A 17419-nucleotide genomic window follows, 5' to 3' on the forward strand; every position below is an offset into this window, starting at 1 on the left:
GGACGGCTGCCCCTCTAAGGGAGCTGGGCAGTGGGCCTGGGCCTGCCCTGGGTGGGATCCAGGCGGTGGTGGTGACGGCTGATGTGCTGCCCTCCCATCGGCACCTGGGCGCCTTGCCTGGCAAGAGGCAGTCACCCCTTGGAAGGCGGCAGCTCAGCAAGCCCTGAGGAGCCCCAGGCCCTCCCGCTCAGGCCTGACGCCCGCCGGGCTCCGCGTTCCCGTAACCCTCCCCAGGCCGCCCCCTGGGCTGTGGGTCAGCCCTGACGGACGGGGCGTCGGGCAGAAGCGGCAGCTTTCCAAACAGCCCCCGAGGGACAGAAATCTCTTCTGTTGACGTGGGAAATGTAATTTCCCTCAGATGCGGGCTGCCGCAGGTCAAACCAGAGCACGGCAGGGGAGGCAGGCTTTGCTGGGGGTCGGGCCAGGTAGGGACTGCTTGGCGCTTGCCCTCCTGAGACTCTGCCCCCCGCTTCGCTCCCAGCAGGACCCCTCCAGGTGGCGTGCAGAGGCGGGCGTGGGGGGCTATTCTCCGGTACCCCCAGCAGCCCCGCCACCTCCCAGCCCCCACAGGCCTCTGCAGGACCCTCACTGGGGGATGCGTGCAAGGCAGGGAGGGAGCACAGGAGGGGTTTGGATGCAGGGGGGGCTGGGCTGTCACCAGGGGCTCTGGGACCCCCACTGTCGTCATCCTGCACACCCCCCACCAGGACAGCCAGTGAAATGTCACCCTAGCCACCTCTGAAGCGCCGAGCCTTCGTGGGGGCCCCTTGTGGGGTGGGGTGACTTGTCCTGGGAGGAGGCCCTGTGCAGTGACGTGGGGGGATGCCAGCTGGGGGACATTTGGCTCCTGGGGGGATGCAAGCGTCTACCCGCTCTGGTAGGGGGGCCAACCTGGAGGGTGGGAGGGAGGCCAGGAACAGCCAGGGGTGGTGGGCAGAGCCCCGGCTGGAGGAGCGCGCAGCACCACCCCCATCCCATGCTCCTGCCTCTGCCCGTGCCCCCTGCCCCCGACTCCCACCCCTACACGTGCCCCGCGTGCACCATTCCTCCCTCTGTGGTTCCCAGCCTGTCAGTGGCAGTGGCAGCGAAGGGTTAAGGCAGGCGGGGAGCCCGCGGGAGGGGCGGTCCCGGCAGCAGCGGCAGCCGGGCGCGGGCAGCGCGTTGATCGGGCATGGGCACGTGAGGGGTGCCCGGCTTGGACACGGGGACACACGGGGCCAGCTCGCTGCCTGGGGACCCCTCAGGCTGTGCCGGTGGCAGGCGGGGTGGAGCTTGCGGGCCATGGCAGTGCCCGGGGACCCTGGCGGGCTCAGCCGGGACCAAGGTAAGGGGGACAGGAGGGGCTCAAGGAAGAAGGCTGTGATCGGCCCTGTGGGGAGCCCAGGACCAGGTGCTGAGCTGCCCATCGGTGACCCACCGACCCCACGTGGGCAGTGCCTGACGCCCCCGACCAGGGGCCTCTCCGACGACCCCATTCGCACCAACACCCGCTCACGTCTCCCCACCCCCGGCCTCCGGCCCCCACATCATCCCTACCTGTGCCGGCGTCCACTCTGAAGGGTGGTGACAATCCCGGTGGGCAGCAGGAGGCGGTGCCCTGTCAGAGCCGACACAGTCCCCTGACCGCCACCCCGCCCCCAACGGACTTCAGCCTTGTTGGGGGTCAGATCTGGGTGTCCTGACCTGTGGGACCCAGGGGCCAAGCCTGTTCACACCTCCCCGTCCAGGGCCGTGCAGGCAGCCCCGAGCCTCTGTCAGCACCATGGACAGGGCAGCGGCAGCCTCCACCTGAGGGACCTGCCCTTGTTTGCTGAGCCCTGGCCCCTGTGCGGGCAAATTCTTGCTCAGATCTGTCGTGCTGTCTTGATCTGGGGGCCAGGGCGCTGCTCCAGGCAGACAGCACAGATCCGCTGGGCTGGCAGGAGCTCTCTGAGGCTGCCCGGAGCTGCCTGGCGCCGAGGAGCTTGGATGGAGAGGGGCCGGGTGCTTGGCGTCGGGGCCCGTCCTGCAGGGACAGGATGGGGCAGAGCTTCTCCAAAGAGGGTCTCTGTCTGTCCCCAGTGCAGCACTTGCTCCGGACCAGGGGTGGGAGTGGCAGGGAGGGAAGGGGGACCAGCGCCACGGCTGCAGCAGGAGTGACTTGGGCCAGACAGCAAAAGAACTTTCTGATTAAGGGCTGGGATTCCAAGGAGAGTAGGAGCTGCCTTCTGGCGACTCGTCTGGATCCTGGTTGTTCTGGGCCCGATTTGTTCTGCCCTCTGATTGGCATGGACACGGGGGAGGGCCTGGGGAACCTTGGAAAGCATGTGTAGCAGGCAGGGGCATTACCGCTAGGCGGACTGAGGATGGGTCCCCGCCGGCGCCTTTGATGAGCTGTGTGACCTCAAGCAAGGCACTGACCCTCTCTGAGCCTCTCATGGAGGAGAGGAACAGCGTGGGGCTGCCTTCATAGTGTGGCCTTAAGAAGTGTGCGCCTGGCCCGTGTGGGTGCTCCAGGAATGCCTGTCCCCTCCTGCCTCCCAAGATGAGTTGCCCTTTATGAAGGAGGACAGTGTGGTGTGTGTAGACGGGGCTGGTGGTGCAGACGTTCCCAGCTTGGCCGGGTGCTCAGGCCACCCCTGGTGCACCCACTCCCTGACCGCAGCCCCCAGCGCAGGGCAGGGTTCCCATGGTGGGTGGTCCCTGGGGAGGGCCTGGCCCAGCACATTCCTGCCAATCTGGCCTGCAGAGAGCTCTGTGGAATCAACAGTCCTGGGCCGGCCCGGCCTCGTTCAGAACCGCTGGGTGCAGGATGCCTGCTTGAAGACGGTGCAGGAACGGCTGCTGCCATGTGGCCCCAGGGCCCCAAGGTCCAGGTCGCCCCGACATAGCCAGTGTCTTCAGCCAGTGAGGGAGCAGCCTGGGCTTGGGAGCGGGGTGGCAGCCGCGCCGCTGTGAGCCCACCTCGTGCCCTGACCTCTGGGCTGAGGGCTCGGCCAGCCTCGAGGGTGGGGATGTGTGGCGTGGCCCTTATCTTCTGGGTCGATCGTGCTGGGCCCCCCTCCCAGGGAGGGAGCCGTCTCAAACGTGCAGCTGAGGATGGAGCAGATGGCTGGAGTCCTGGGTCCGACCTCCAGCTGCACAGCTGATGAGCTGACGGCCGAGGTTTAGGCTCTCCTCTCACCTGTCTCCTGAACAGCCAGTGGTCCGGCCCCCACCGGGAAGCAGGGGCAGGGTGCGGGTGAGGGGCACGCGGGGCCCCGTCCTGTGCCGGGCCGGGCCGGCTCCACGTTCTCTGAGAGCTGTCGGTGGGAGGGGGGTTGAGGTGGGGCATGAGTAATCGGAAATGTCTGTTTCTTCCTGGGACTTTGCTTCCAGCTCGTGGGCTCCCACGGACTGGACGGACGTCCCGTGTGGGAAAGGCCGGTGGGCGTGGGCCTCCAGGTGGGGCAGCGGATGCCCGCCCCAGGACAGGACGTTTCCGTGGCTCCTGCGAGCTGTGGGGAGAGGAAGTCCCCCACCCGGGCAGCCCTCGACCAGGGTTTCCACACCCGCCGGGGCAGCGTGTGTGGAAGGTCCCAGGCTGGGGCCTCGTGTGCCAGCCGGTCAGCTGAGGGGACCGAGCTGCTAGGAGTCTGCCTGCTCGAGCAGCGCCAGAGCCCGTGGACCCCCAAGCTCAGTGTCCCGAGGGTGGGGAATGCAGGCGTGGCGGCCCGGGAAGGCTCCGTCCGCAGGCGGGTCCTCGGGAGCCGTGATGAAGCCACTGCTCAGGGACAGAGGGCCACCCTGTCCTGGGGGTCCCCTCAGCCTGCCCAGGTCTGGGGACCTAAGACAAGCCTCCGGGTGGCTCAGGGCGGTCCCGATTTCACGCTGAACGGGACCTGGCCTGGCCCGTGCCCTGGGCCCTGCCTCAGCGGAGCTGCTGCTTCCTTTGGAAGCTCTCCCTGGCGGTCAGGCCCCCGCAGTGGAGCTGACCGTGGGCCGGGTGCAGGCGGCTCTTCCTGGGCATGCTTCCCGGTCAGCAGTGTGCGTCTGGGGGCTTCATGGAGCGGGGTCAGGGTGAGGCCCAGGCAGGTCCACCGGGCCCCTCGGGGCAGGAGCAGGGGCCGGCAGCTGGCCCAGCCCCCAAGTGGGGTGGGAGGGGCGTCCTGCACGAGATGTGGGACACTAGTCAGACTTGGAGGACCTGCCCGGTTCTGGAACGTCCCCTCTGTGCTGAGGCCCCAGGGCTCTCTCCGCAGCTGCCTTGGAGGTGGCCGGCCACCCTGGCTGGGAGGCGTGGCCGGGCTGGGGGAAGGGCTCAGCCTTCTTCTGTTTCTTGTCTCCCCCTGCGGCTCTGCCTGGCGGCCGTCCAGCTCCACCGGCTGCTGCCCCCGGACTCCCCGCACGGGCCTGGGCGGATGAGGGCTGGGGCGGGGCCGGCTGGCCAGTACCGCGAGGACACCTCCCCTGGAGCTGTCCCCCAGCCCTGCAGGAGTTTCCTCTCCTCCCCACAGGCGGACCAGGTTCCATCTGGTGACTTTTCAGGGAAGTACCCCCCCATCCCCGGTGCCGCTGTGAGCCTCTCTCTCCCTCTGCAGCCAGTCCCTGGGGCTCCCTGGGCCCCTCCCGATGTGGGCCGGCACCAGCCTCGGCCCCCCACCGCCTGCCCGCCCTCGCAGCCTCACCCAAGTGATGCCAGGGCAGGAGCCCCCAGAACACAGGCACCAGGGCAGCTTTGAGGGCAGGAGGCCGTGGACGGCTGCTAGCGGAGTCCTCTCCCGAAGGTCTGTCGGATGTGATTAATGCCGCCGCTGTAGCTCAGCGGGGGACCGCCAGGGCTGGGCCTGTCCCTGGCCAGTGCGAGGAGGCCCCGGCTCTGCTGGGTGGGCAGAGGAAGGCCAAACGTTGGGACCCCGCTGTGCTGGAGACCCCCCGGCCCCCCGTGGTGCTCAGACGGCGCCATGTCAGCGTGGGGGCCCACTGCGGGGGAAGGGGCTTGTCCAGGGGGCAGGTGTCCACCAGTGCCCACTGCCACAGGAGGCCGGAAGAGCTGAGGACAGCTGTGACCATCACGAACGCTTCTGCTCCGTCACTCTCTGTTGGGTGGTAGACAGAGGGCTCCCGCTGGCCACCCAGGGCTGATCCTGGAAGGAGCTCAGGCCGTGGCCGGAGGGGCAGGGGGCAGGCCGCTGCCATCCCCACCCAGAACAGGAGCAGCAGGGGCCTCTGTGGGCAGGTGGAGGGTGCAGGCCCAGCCCCGCTGGTCAGTCGGCCTGCTGGATGGAGCGTGGCTGGCCACCAGTCTGTCCCCACCCTCTGGGACACGCTCTGTGCCCGACTCCCTGAGGAGTACAGGCCCAGAGAGGGCAGCCCAAGGGGGCAGAGCAGAGCCTGGCCCGCTCGCACCCCGTCCCCCTCTGGCCCTCCTCACGGCCCAGCTGGACGATACAGGGGGACCAGGCCCCCGCCCACCGAACGCTCATCTCCCCCGCTGCCTGCCCCGTGGGGTGGGGGGGGGCCCTACAGGAGGAAAAGGGCACATCCTGGTGACAGGGTGTCTCCCTCCCTGGCTGCTGCCCTGCCCCCCGGACCCTCAGCTCTCCCCTAGGCTTGTCTGGGGCCAGGCCCAGGCCTTGCTGACCCGGCCAAAGGACCCTCCGGCTCCACTGCCGTGGTACGGACCCCTCAGGCCAGCCAGGGCTCCTGTGTCCCCCAGCCCGGAGCACAGCCACCTTGAGGTTTTGCCTGGGAGGGTGGGCTCGAAGGAGGCAGCTCACACTGCCTGATAAAATAAAAATAGTTGGGGGAGAGACACCCAGACGTGCGGGGGCGTGCCGCTTCTCAGACTAAACGTTTAAATCATCTCCAGCATACGTGAGTGGGCCCGTCTCTCCCTCCTGGAGGCCCCGGCCTCCTTCCCCTTCTCCACCTGAGCACTGTCTGAGCGCCTACTGCACGCTTAGCTGGGCCCCCCGTGCAGTGTGGGGGAGGCTGGTGGGGGGCTGAGGACCCTGTGTGTCCTGCTGTTACTGACCATTCTGAGTAAAGTGGACACGGGGAGAGTCCACTGGAAGGTCCTTCAAGAAGGCAAAGAAGCTTCGGAGGAGGAAAGGGCTGGAAGCAGACAAGCAGGGAGGGCAGATGCTGGTTTGCCCCACGAAGGGCAAGTGAACATGGTGTGTGTCCCTTCTGGGGCGGGCCTGCGGCTCCGCAGGAGTCCATGCGGGCACACGTGCGTGTGTGTGTGCGCGCGCGTGCGTGCGTGTGCGTGCGTGTGCGCTCGTGCTGGGAAGCCTGTGGGTGTAATTTGTGGGGTTTATTGGAAGATTAAATTGATTTCCCAGCCTTCCCTGGGGGAGAGGTGGAGATGCCGCTGTCACTGCTCCCTCGTTGCTGCCGCGTTAGGACAAGATCAATCTCGGCCATAAAAACAAAATGAAGCCAGAGCTGCCCGGCTTCTGACCGTAAGGGCGCTCCTTCCTTGGAGCCATGGCCGCCAGTGTCCCGCGGCCGGCCGCCATCCTCCGTGGGGCTTGGGGCAGGAAGGAGTCAGGGGCTGGGGGCCGCCTTCCGACAGCTGGGGGCCCTGAGGCAGGGGGCCGGGCGAGGCCCATCTGAGGCCTCCGTTTCCTGGCGCTGCTGGGCCAGGCGTCCTGGGCGGCGGTTCCGCCGCGGCCGAGGCGAGGACGGCCCCGGGCGCCTCTCCCCTGGGGGTCGTGTGGGGTCGAGGGTGCTGTGCACTGTCCTCGCCTCAGGAGCTGGCCCTGCCCGTCCCGTCTGCTGGGCGCGTCTGCACGCCAGGCTCTGCGGCTGGAGGTGTCAGTGCTGCCTGGTGAGGCTGAGCCCTGGAAGGCTGGACGGCCAGGCCAGACGCCGGCTCCGTGTCGCCTCCTGGAGCCGGCTTGGTGGCCCGGGCCCTGTGCCCACCCCCACTCGAGCGCCTGGTCCCAGCTGGTGCAGGGGCAGAGCTGGACAGGCCTGGACGTCCCCTCCCTGGAGCACACGGTGTGCAGGCAAATACGCGTGGTCCTGTCAGCAGCCACGAGGCAGCGTGAGGAGCCTTGAAGGAATCCCCCAGGGTCACGGGACAGGACCTGGAGAGGGAGCACAGGGGAGGGCCCCTCTGGGTGCAGGGTGGGCGTGAGGATGGAGGGGCCTGGGGACCCCCTCCACGACGGAGCCCTCCTGCCCCTTCCTGACCTGGGTAGCTGGCCCCCAGCTGTCCTGGCCTGGGGGTGCAGGGGGTCCCAGTGCAGGGCAGGCCTCCCGGGTGGGCCTGTCATTCAGGGTGGGACAGGTATGAGGGCCTGGAGGCCAGGTGTGCTGCTTCCTCCCACCTGAGCCCCACAGGGCTGGGCCAGGGCGGCGGACTGGGCACCTGCAGCAGGTGTCCAGGCTCGAGCAGGGAGGCCCCTGACCGAGGGCATCGACCACAGTTGGGGTCTGGGGCCTTGTGAGGAATGGCAGCCCCCACCCCGGGGAGGGGTGTGTGGGTCCCAGGCAATGGGGGGAGCACACCAGGTTACCTGCCTTTGTGGGGGTGGGGTGAACCTGGCCCAGGTGTGAAGGGCGCTCCAGGGCCCCATCTGTGCCCCCCGTTAGGGGGCCAGGTGGGGCGCTAGGCCCTGCTCCCTCCAGGGGTCACCCAAGTCTGCTCTCAGGCAGCCCCCTGGGGGGCTGTTTCTCAGGCCTTGGGACCTGGGCCCCGAGTGTGACTCTGCGGGAGTGGGGGTCCCAGCTGGTGTTGCTGGCCTGGCACCTTTGGGGGGCTGCTGGGGGTGCGAGGCAGGGGTCCCACACCTCCTGGTTTGGGGGCTGAGCCATGTGGGCTTGGGGCCCGTAGGGGGGTCGCCTCCGGCTTGGCAGTTATCGGGGGCGTGACTTCGCACCCAGTGTGCTCGGCGGCACCGTGCGGGTGACACAGCCCCCCCTGGGAGGGGTGCTCCCCGCCGGCGGCCTGCAGCCCTGGGGCATCCCCGTCTCGCACAGCAGCTGTGGTTCTGCGCCCCCCTGACTCCTGGAGCATCAGAGGAGGAGTGGGGGTCCCCTGGGCAGCGGCCTCGCCAGCAGAGCCCTGCTGAGGCAGATTAGCCGGACCTCATCTGCCCGGTCAGTGGAGGATTATGGCCTGGGGCAGCCGTGGAGACTCAGGGAGCCTGGGATGCAGGGGCCGGGCCCCCTCCCAGAGCCCCTGCCCAGGAAGATGGGGGCACCGAAGCCCCCTGGGGTGGTGGCAGGAGACCCTTGATCAACCAGTGGCTGAGAGCCCAAGGGCGTGGCCTGGGGGGAGAGCTTGGGATGGGGGAGCTTTGCGGGGGGGAGGCGAGGGCACCTCCAGACTGGAGCCAGCTCTGGGGAGGGGAGAGGAGGAGGGACAGGTGTGAGCTGGGTTCGAGGAGACGCAGGCTCTGGGGCGGGAGTGTGTGGTCCAGGGCCACGGAGGGGATGAGGGCGGTGACCACAAGCAGGGTCAGCAGGAAGGAGGGGTGGGTATCACACGGGGCCCAGGGCACCGAGAGTGTGGGCCACTGGGCCTCTGCCGGGGCTACCCCGGCCTTGCTCTGGCCTGATGCTCCCGGGGCTTTCTGGTTCCCCTTCCCCCTACCCCGCCCATCACAGGGGCTCCAGCAGCCTGTGTCTTCCTGAGGACGCCCAGGACGAGTCCCCTTTCCAGTTCCGCGCAGAGCCACCTCCTGCAGGGACGGAGCCGGTGCCTCCTGGGCAAAGTTCCTAACTGGGTTTGGGTACTTGATTCTGAGTCGATGACGGGACCCTGGTTCTTGTGCTCAACCCAGGTGACCTGTCCTGTCTCCTCAGAGCCTGCGCCACCTACCCTCCCTGACCCTGGACCCAAGGGAGTGTCCCGGGCTGCCCGGTCTCTGGTGCCCTCTGGCCCTGGCTCTGTGGCCTGGCCCGGGCTCCGCCCCTCTGGCTGGGGAGGGGAGGCGGACGGGCCCCGGCACAGCCCAGGAGCAGTGGGGTTTAGGGCAGTGAGGACTGAGGGGTGCAGGCCTAGCACTGCCACAGGCGGCCTGGGACACGGGTTCATGCTGTCCCTGCGGTGCCTGGGCAGGGGGCACAGGGTGGGCTGGGGGCTCGCGGGCCCAGCGGCAGGAGGAACACGAGGTCTTCGGGGCAAGACCCCAGTCCTCCCTGCTGCCGTGACTGGGGTGGGGTTCTGCCCCCTGGCCTGTGTCCCCTTGTCTACCAGGCTGGCCTGCCCTGGGAGCCTCCGACGCCCGGCAGCCCCTGGCCCAGAAGAGGAGGGAGTGCCGCCCACTCTGCCTCTGCTGGTTGCCCCTCGTCTGGGCCTTAGCTGGGTGGCCTTGACTGGGCCTTGTGTCCGGTCAGCAGGCAGCAGGCGGGCCTTCCCTAGGCCCGGCCCTCCTCCCCCAGGACAGGTCGGTCATGAGCAGGGCAGCTGGCCCAGGCCAGCCCAGCCTCTGGGGGCAGAATGCTGTGAGGAATGTGCCCCCTCCGCTGGGAAAGGTCAGTCTTGAGGGCTGGTCCTCGGGGACTGCAGCTGCACGCCAGGGGCCTGGAGCTGGGTGACGGAGGCAAGGAGGGCTAGACCCAGGCTTGGGGACCTGCATCCTTCAGCCAGTGCTGGGAGTCGCAGCACAAAGGGGCCCAGTAGGCCCCGGGTCGCCCGTGGGCCAAACAGGCCCGGCCAGGCAGTCCCGCCCGGCTTGGCTGTAGGGCGCCAGCCCACAGGGAGCTGGGTGCTGGGGGGCAGGGTACTACTGCTTCCATCCCACCTCCAGGCCCACTGGGACCTCAGGAATCCACTCGGAGTTCCCCTGGAGTACGAGAGCTGTGGGGTGAGATCAGGGCCTTCTCCTGGGGCACAGGCTGGGATGGAGCAGAGCATCCAGCCTGCGGAGGGGTGTAGGGAGACCTCCTGGTGGGGCCTGAGAGCGCGCCCCGGTGGGGGTCCCAGGAGGACCACCCCAGGCCTTACAGCTGTGGTCTTCAGGTCCCCAGGGAGACCACCTGTCTCTCCTGCCTGTCGTTACTCAGCTGGGGCGTGGGGGGTGGCCTGGGGCCTTGGCCGACACTGCCACCTGCCTGGTCCCCTCCTGGTCCCTGGCCGGGAGTTCCCTTGGCCTAAATCCTCTGCCAGCTGGGCTGGATCCAGGCTTGGATTAGCGCAGGGATTGGGCAGAGGGTGGGTGGGGCGGGCAGAGGCCCTGCAGCTTCCCCACCTCAGGCCCTGGGGCGTTGCTTCTCCTGGGACCCCTTTGTGGCCCTGGTGGCGGGTGGGCTGGCTCGGGGGCCATCGGGGACAGCAGGTGAGAGGCCAATGCCAGAGGCGCCTGGGAGCAGCCCTGCGGGGGGCCTCAGTGGGCAGTGAGGGGGAGGAAGAAGCCGAGGAGAGAAGGGGGCCCCGTGGAACCCCCGGGCTGCCTGCACCGCCTGACCTGCCGCTGAGGTGGGGCTGGGGGCTGGCCCTCTCTGGCCTCCGTGAGCCCACCCCTGGCCATCATCGGGGCATGTCTGTCCCCTGGCCATTTAACCCCAGCCGGACCGAGGGAATGGTGGCCTGCCGGGCGGAGGCTCTCCTCTGGGTGGGCGGCAGCGTGGCTGTGTCCTCGCAGTGGCAGCTTGGCCCACTAGGTAAGGGAGCAGCCCTGTCTGGTCATCGGGGGCGGGGCCGGCCTGCTCCTCCCTGGCTAGAGCCCCGCCCAGCCCCCCGGGTCACTGGGCTCAGGAGACTGGGGGGGGCTGCTCCTGGGGTTGTGAAAGGCCTGGTGGCTCCCACCCCACCTCCATGCAAACCTGTAGCCTCCTGACCCCTTGGGTCTCCCTCTGGGGGTCATGGGGCTCCGGCAGCGTCCCCCGGTGCGCCTCTCTGACCCCCCGCTCAGGGCCTGGAGGCTGAACCCCAGGCGGGCAGTGGGGAAGGAAGGGGTGGGGGAGTCAGGGGTAAAGGAGGGGCCGGGGCCACGGTCCTGGTGGACGTGCGGCTGGACACTTCCTGAGGGGGTCCCTGTTACTTTGGGGGCAGTGGCACCTTCCGCCCAGGTGTGGTGAGGCCAGCATGCTGGTGCCAGACGTGTCGGCCCTTAGAGGCCGGCAGAGTGCCCGACACTGCGGTGAGACTCTGGAGGGTACAGTGTCTGTCTTGGCGGGGCCCCTCCGGCTCTCTGTTCCAACTGGCAGATGGGGCCTGGCCCAGGTACCGCCTTCCAGAACCTGGTCTAGGCCTCGGGGGCCCGCTCCTGTCCCCATCCCCAGCCTCCCCCCTCCCACCTGCTACCTGCGTCCTGGCAGCCATACCGCATCTTTACCTCCCGATGTCTCCCCTGGAGCCCAGCCTCCCTGTGCACGGCTCCCCTCTGTGCCCCCCACCCAATGCCTGCAGTTCAAGGTCAGAGGTTGGCTTCCTCTGAGAAGTCCTCACTGCCTGTTCCCTCGGGCTGACACTGCCCACGGGCCTCCACGCCACCACCTGAGGCTCCTCATCGGGGGGACCTCGTGGGCTAATTACTTGGTGCTTTACCAGGGGGAGGAGAGGGGGAGGAAGAGGAGGAGGGAGGAGAAGGGGAGGGGGGAGGGGAAGGGGAGGAGGAGAGGGGAGGGGAGGGGGAGGAGGAGGGAGGGGGAGGAGGAGGGAGGGGAAGGGGAGGGAGGAGAGGGGAGGGGAGGGGAGGGGGAGGAGGGGGAGGGGAGGGGGAGGAGGGGGAGGGGAGGGGGAGGAGGGGAGGGGAGGGAGGAGAGGGGAGGGGGAGGAGAGGAGGGGATGGGGAGGAGGAGGGAGGGGAAGGGGGAGAGGGGAGGGGAGGAGAGGGGAGGGGAGGGGAGGGGGAGGAGGGGAGGGGAGGGGGAGGAGGGGGGAAGGGAGGGGGAGGAGGGGAGGGGAGGGAGGAGAGGGGAGGGGGAGGAGAGGAGGGGATGGGGAGGAGGAGGGAGGGGAAGGGGGAGAGGGGAGGGGAGGAGAGGGGGGGAGGGGAGGGGAGGAGGGGAGGAGGGGAGGGGATGGGAGGAGGAGGGAGGGGAAGGGGGAGAGGGGAGGTTAGGGGAGGGGGAGGAGGGGAGGGGAGGGGAGGGGAGGGGGGAGGGGAGGGGAGGGGAGGAGGGGGAGGGGAGGAAGGGGAGGGGGAGGGGAGGGGAGGGGAGGGGAGGGGAGAGGCAGTGGGGCCCCCTGGGGGAAGGTGTCGGCTCTGCACCTTCCCAGACCTGTGTGGGGCCTTGGCCTCGGGGAGCCTCCTCTGTGGCCTCGGGGTGGATGTGTGTGCGTGTGAGGAGGGCAGCTTTCCTGAAGATGCCACGGGAAGGGGATGCAGGCTCTCAGGAGCGCCTGCGGCCGGGCCAGTGAGCCAGGCTGGGCATCGTGGGGGGCTGCCTGCATGCCGCCCACCTGGGTCCACCCTGTGCCTGGCCCGGGACCTCGTTGCCTAGCAGCTCCTGAGAGCGGGCTCGGCCACCCATCCCTGTGTCCTCTCGTGTGTCATAGCCTTTGGGGCAGGTCATGGTGGTGGAAGGGGGTGGGTGGGAGGCCGCTGAAGCAGGGCAGAGCTGGGGGGTGGGAAGGGTCCCGTCTGGGACCTCGCCTGGCCCTTGGGCCGCAGGACCATTGGGGAGGCCAACAGGAGCCCGGCTGGGCAGAATCGGTCCAATTCTCTGTGTGGACTCTGGCCTCTCATCAGGGTCCCAGATTGGATCTGTGACCTGGGCCAGCACCTGGGGCCTCAGGCAGGCCTGGGGTCTGAGTTCGGTGCCCTGGTGGGTGGGTGGTCTCTGCACCCCCTTGAGCACGTGGGGCGTGGGGCTGAGGCTGCAGTGAGCACAGAGGGGCCGCTGCAGCGCTCACCGGCACCCGTCTGTGTCCGTCTGTGTCTGTGTCTGTCTGCGTCGGTCCGTCTGTGTGCCGGGTCGGTGGCCGCCAGTGGAGCGATGCATGCGTGCCATGCAGGCGGGGACGCAGATGGTGAAGCTCCGTGGCGGCTCCAAGGGCCTGGCCCGCTTCTACTTCCTGGACGAACATCGCTCCTGCATCCGCTGGCGGCCCTCACGCAAGAACGAGAAGGCCAAGAGTGAGTGGGGTGGCCCTGCGTGGGGGAGCGGTGGGCAGGGCAGAGCCCCCAGACCAGCACCCAGGGGGCCAGAGGACCCTCCCAGAGCAGCCACTGGGCAGCTGAAGGGGCAGCAAGACCTGAGCCCTGGAAGTCCCCAGGCCCGGCCCATGGGCTCAGCTGGCCTTGGAGATCCTCGGTGACATCTGGACGCGGTGGGGTGAGGGCCCTGGCCCTGCTGCCCACCTAGCAGAGCCCTTGGGACTCAGTGGAGACTGAGTAGCCCCAGCGCCCAGCCCTGCACCGGATGCTGAGATGCGCTGAGAGGCAAAAGTCCTTCAGTCTAGCCGGGGAGATAAGACGCTCGTGAGCAGAGAGAGACCCTGCTGGGCACCCTGAGGGTGCGACCCCGGTGCCTGCCGAATGCTGGCCCAGGCAGCCTGGGGTGTGAGCAGCTGACAGGCGTGTGGAGGCTGCAGAGCCGTCTGGATGGGTGGTGGCGGGTAATGAGCTGTGAGGATTTGGGCAGGGACCAGGCTGGGGGTCCTGGGGGTCAGGAAGAGACACGTGAGTCCTTACAGGCGAGAGAGGGGACTTTATGGCCCCTCCTCTGGCTTTGGCGACTGGAGAGACGCAGGTGTGCCGGGGCAGGGCCTCAGCCCCATGGTTGCTAAGGGCACTGCTGCCACCATGGGGCCCAGGAGAGAGCCACGCTGTGGAGCCCCCTGGGAGGGTGTCTTGGAGGAGGGGGCTGGGACTGCCCTGTGGGCCCCGGGGAGGTGGAACCGCCACTGGCTGCTCAGGCAGGAGCCCCTGTGCTCCATTCGGAGCGCCTGCTCTGTGCCATGCACAGTTCCCGGCACTGGGCATCCTTTGGGAACTGAGCCGCCATGAAGCTGGTCTTTTGAGTGCGAGGTGGGTGACACCACCTAACGGTAGGATAACTTCACATCATGCTGAGTGATGAGAACACAGGATGGCAAATAGAGGGGAGCAGGTGGGTGGGGGTCGTGGAGGCCCCTCTGGGGAAGGGGTGACAGGGCAGAGACCAGCAGGCTAGGACGGGGGGAGACCAGCTGACTCTGGCCATGGAGGGGTCCCCAGGAGGGAGGAACAGTGTGGGGGCAGCTGTCTCCTGACTGCCAGTGCCCCCTAATCTGGGGGCCCAGAACCCCCACCCCCACCATGAACATGCGTGTGCACAGGGAGCTGGGGAGGCGGGAGCTCCCGGGGAGGGGGTAGTGGGGGCAGAAGACAGAAGGACTCGCGCACCCTTCACTGTGCGAGTGGGGAAGACCCATCGTTACTGCACGGGACACGATGACGTCCAGGGTGGTGCCGAGCCTGCCGCCGGGGGCAGGGGCCGGGCAGGGGGTGCAGTGCTGGAGTCCCTGGCTGTGCCGAGCCCAGGGTGCTTGCTCCCAGCGGGGATGCTGCCCACCTGTGCCCCGACTGCCTGGGAAGGGGCCCTGCCTCAGGCACGGGAACAGGCCCTACAAACGCCTGTCTCAGCTCATCTCCTCGCGGTGACTCAGCTTCTGAACGGAGGCCCCGCGGAGCTGCAGGCGCTGCAGCCAGTGCTGAAATTCCCGATGACGCCTGAGCTGGTGCGCCAAGCCGGGCCCCGCTGCCCCCCGGCCCCACCTGGTGCCAGCCTTTATTACCGAGGCGGCCCCAGGCTCAGACGGGGCGGGAGACCCCAACGGGCCCCAGCTGTTGCTGAGAGCGCCTTGGGGCCTGCGGGTGGAGGACGCCCGGCCCCGGGGAGGGCCGTGACCGTGCCCCCCGCCCCCTGCAGTCTCCATCGACTCCATCCAGGAGGTGAGCGAGGGGCGGCAGTCAGAGGTCTTCCAGCGCTTCCCCGACAGCAGCTTCGACCCCAGCTGCTGCTTCAGCATCTACCACGGCAGCCACCGAGAGTCGCTGGACCTGGTCTCGCCCAGCGGCGACGAGGCGCGCACCTGGGTCACCGGCCTGCGCTACCTCATGGCTGGCATCCGTGACGAGGACAGCCTGGCCCGCCGCCAGCGCACCCGGGACCAATATCCTCACGGACGGCGGGAGGGCCCCGGGGACCACCCCTCGCTGTCCACCGTGGGGGGCAGGTGAGCCCCAGCTGGCTCACATATTTCGGGAAGGGGAACTTGGGCGGGGTCCTCCACGCCTTCCTGCCCCGGGAGGGGAGGGGAGGGGAGGGGAGGGAGGCGCAGCTGGCCTTGCTGCACCTCCGTTGGCCCCTAACTTGGCCCCAAAGTGGCTGAAGCAGACGTTTGACGAGGCCGACAAGAACGGCGACGGCAGCCTGAGCATCGGGGAGGTCCTGCAGCTGCTGCACAAGCTGAACGTGAACCTGCCGCGGCAGAGGGTGAAGCAGATGTTCAAGGTGAGGCCGCGGGGCCGCCAGGGTCCTGGGGACAGGCGTGTGTCCGGCAGCAGGCCGGCCCTGTCCAAGCTGCAGGAGGTCCCGGCAAGTGCCATCCAGGCTGCAGGAAATGGCAGGGAAGCAGCCGTCCTGCACCTGTGCGGGGCGGTCAGTCAGACGCCCCAAGCTGCCCCCTGTTCGCAGCTGTGCCGGCACCACTGCAGCAGCTCCCGGGGCCTCCCCAGGCCGGCGGACCGGACATGTGGGCAGGCGCCGGGTCAGCGAGGGGAAGCACCCGCAGGACCTGCACCCCACGTCCCACACTGCCCCGCGATTCCCCAGACTTAGTGGGGTGCACGGGCCCTGCCTTTTGGGCAGCAGCTCTGGTTACCCACCGCGCAGCCTGTGGTCCCCAGCCACCCCGGTGTTAGCAGTTATGAAAATGCATCCTCAGCTGAGCGGCGGCCTTTATTGTCTGTAATTAGTTTCTCTCTTTGTGGAACCGCTGCTGGGCCGGGGGAGGAAGGCGGTGTCAGCAGGTCCTGGATCCGGGTGGGGACGGGCGAGCAAACTCCACCTCACTCAGGCCTCACTGTCTTGCTGCCACCTGGGAAGAGGGTTCCATGAGCTTGAACCAGGCCCTGTGCCCCAACAAACACACACACACACACACACACACACACACACACAGACACACACACACACACACACACACACACACACACACACACAGACACAGACACAGACACACACAGACATACACACACACACACACACACAGAGCCAACTGCTCCAGAGGCTCGGCGCCCGGCTGCCCCCTTCTGGGCTCTCGTGAGGGACGGGAGGTTGTGCTTGGCTGGAGCTAGGGGAGCTGGCCGGCCCGGAGCGCGTGGATCCGTGTGTGAATGGCGGGGGCAGGGTGGTGTGAGCAGAGTGCTCTCGGACTGCTGGGTGAGTACTGGGGGGCTCACAGGGCCCCTCCTGAAGGCCCCAGCGGGGACAGAGCCGGCCTGGGCAGTGAGGGGCTGGCAGATAGCTCAGGCCCGCAGAGCAGCCCCACCGTTCCCTGCCTGCCCTGCTTCCAGGGGCAGCTCGGGGGTCAGCGGTGCCTTCCAGAACGGTGAGGCTGTCAGGGGCTCAGATTGGCCTCGGAGGCAGGACGAGAGACGAGTGCCCCCCACGGAATGGGTGCGAGTGGGTACAGGCTTCTGGGGCCTGAAGGTCCGCCACCAAGACCTTCCTTGAAAATGCCCCCCGCTGGAGCTCCGGAGAGCCCACGCCCCCTGCCCCTCCTGTAAGGAGGCTGGGCCTCTCCCGCACCCCCTGGGCACAAAAGGGGCTCCCCACAAAGCCCTCTGACCAGCCCCAGGACTAGTGGTGTCCTGGGCGCTGTCCAGGCCGCTTCAAGGAGGACCTGCCAGGGGGGCCCTGGAGAAAGGCCAGCGGGGGGCTGTGGGCCAGACCTGCTGACCCCAGACCCTGGGCAGCTCAGTCCCAAGTGGGCGCTGTCCACGGTGGTCCCTGAGCACCTGGGCCTCCCTGCCCATCTGCACGGGGCCCTCTGTGGGCACTCGGGAGCCCAGGGAAGGAGGGCTGACCTCCAGCCGGGCAGAGCGGCTCTGATAATTAGTAACAATTTTATGATCGAGAAATCTCAATATTGTTTCCACTGCCTGGAACTGCCCTAATCAAAGGAGAGATCTGTATGGTGGGTAACGAGTGGCTTGAGCGTAATTTCATTAAGCCTAAAATAACCGTGGAACACAGGCCAGGCCGCACCCTGGGCGGCTCTGAGGCCTGGCCCAGCAGCACAGCTCCGGCCGGCGTGTGCTTTTAGCCACCGCGGTTTCCCTTTGTGGAGAGGAGAGCGGCTGCGTGACCACATAGAGAGGCGTTTCTGGGGCCGAGGGCTCAGAGCCGCCTTTTGGGCCCCTGAGGGCCTCGTCGTCACAGAGCATTTTCAGCCACCACCTCGGCATGCGGCCCAGCCCGGAGCCCGCGGAGAGGCCAGATCACCCTGCATCTCTGCCCAGCTGCAGCCACGGCCCCTGGGAGGGCTACCAGCCCGACTCCGTCCCAG

At 68.2% G+C, this 17419-nt stretch overlaps 1 protein-coding gene across 1 annotated transcript in view; it reads left to right on the forward strand.

Moving 5' to 3' along the window:
- PLCH2 (phospholipase C eta 2) overlaps window positions 1–17419 on the forward strand; it is a 51831-nt gene that overhangs the window by 17354 nt on the left and 17058 nt on the right. Inside the window, exons 2-4 of the mRNA XM_060013185.1 lie at window positions 12852–12998; window positions 14776–15018; window positions 15230–15360. Of these exons, the coding sequence (XP_059869168.1) occupies window positions 12852–12998; window positions 14776–15018; window positions 15230–15360 (521 nt within the window). The remainder of the gene's footprint in view (window positions 1–12851; window positions 12999–14775; window positions 15019–15229; window positions 15361–17419) is intronic.

Source organism: Delphinus delphis, chromosome 1, assembly GCF_949987515.2.
Source record: "Delphinus delphis chromosome 1, mDelDel1.2, whole genome shotgun sequence".
NCBI lineage: Eukaryota > Metazoa > Chordata > Mammalia > Artiodactyla > Delphinidae > Delphinus > Delphinus delphis.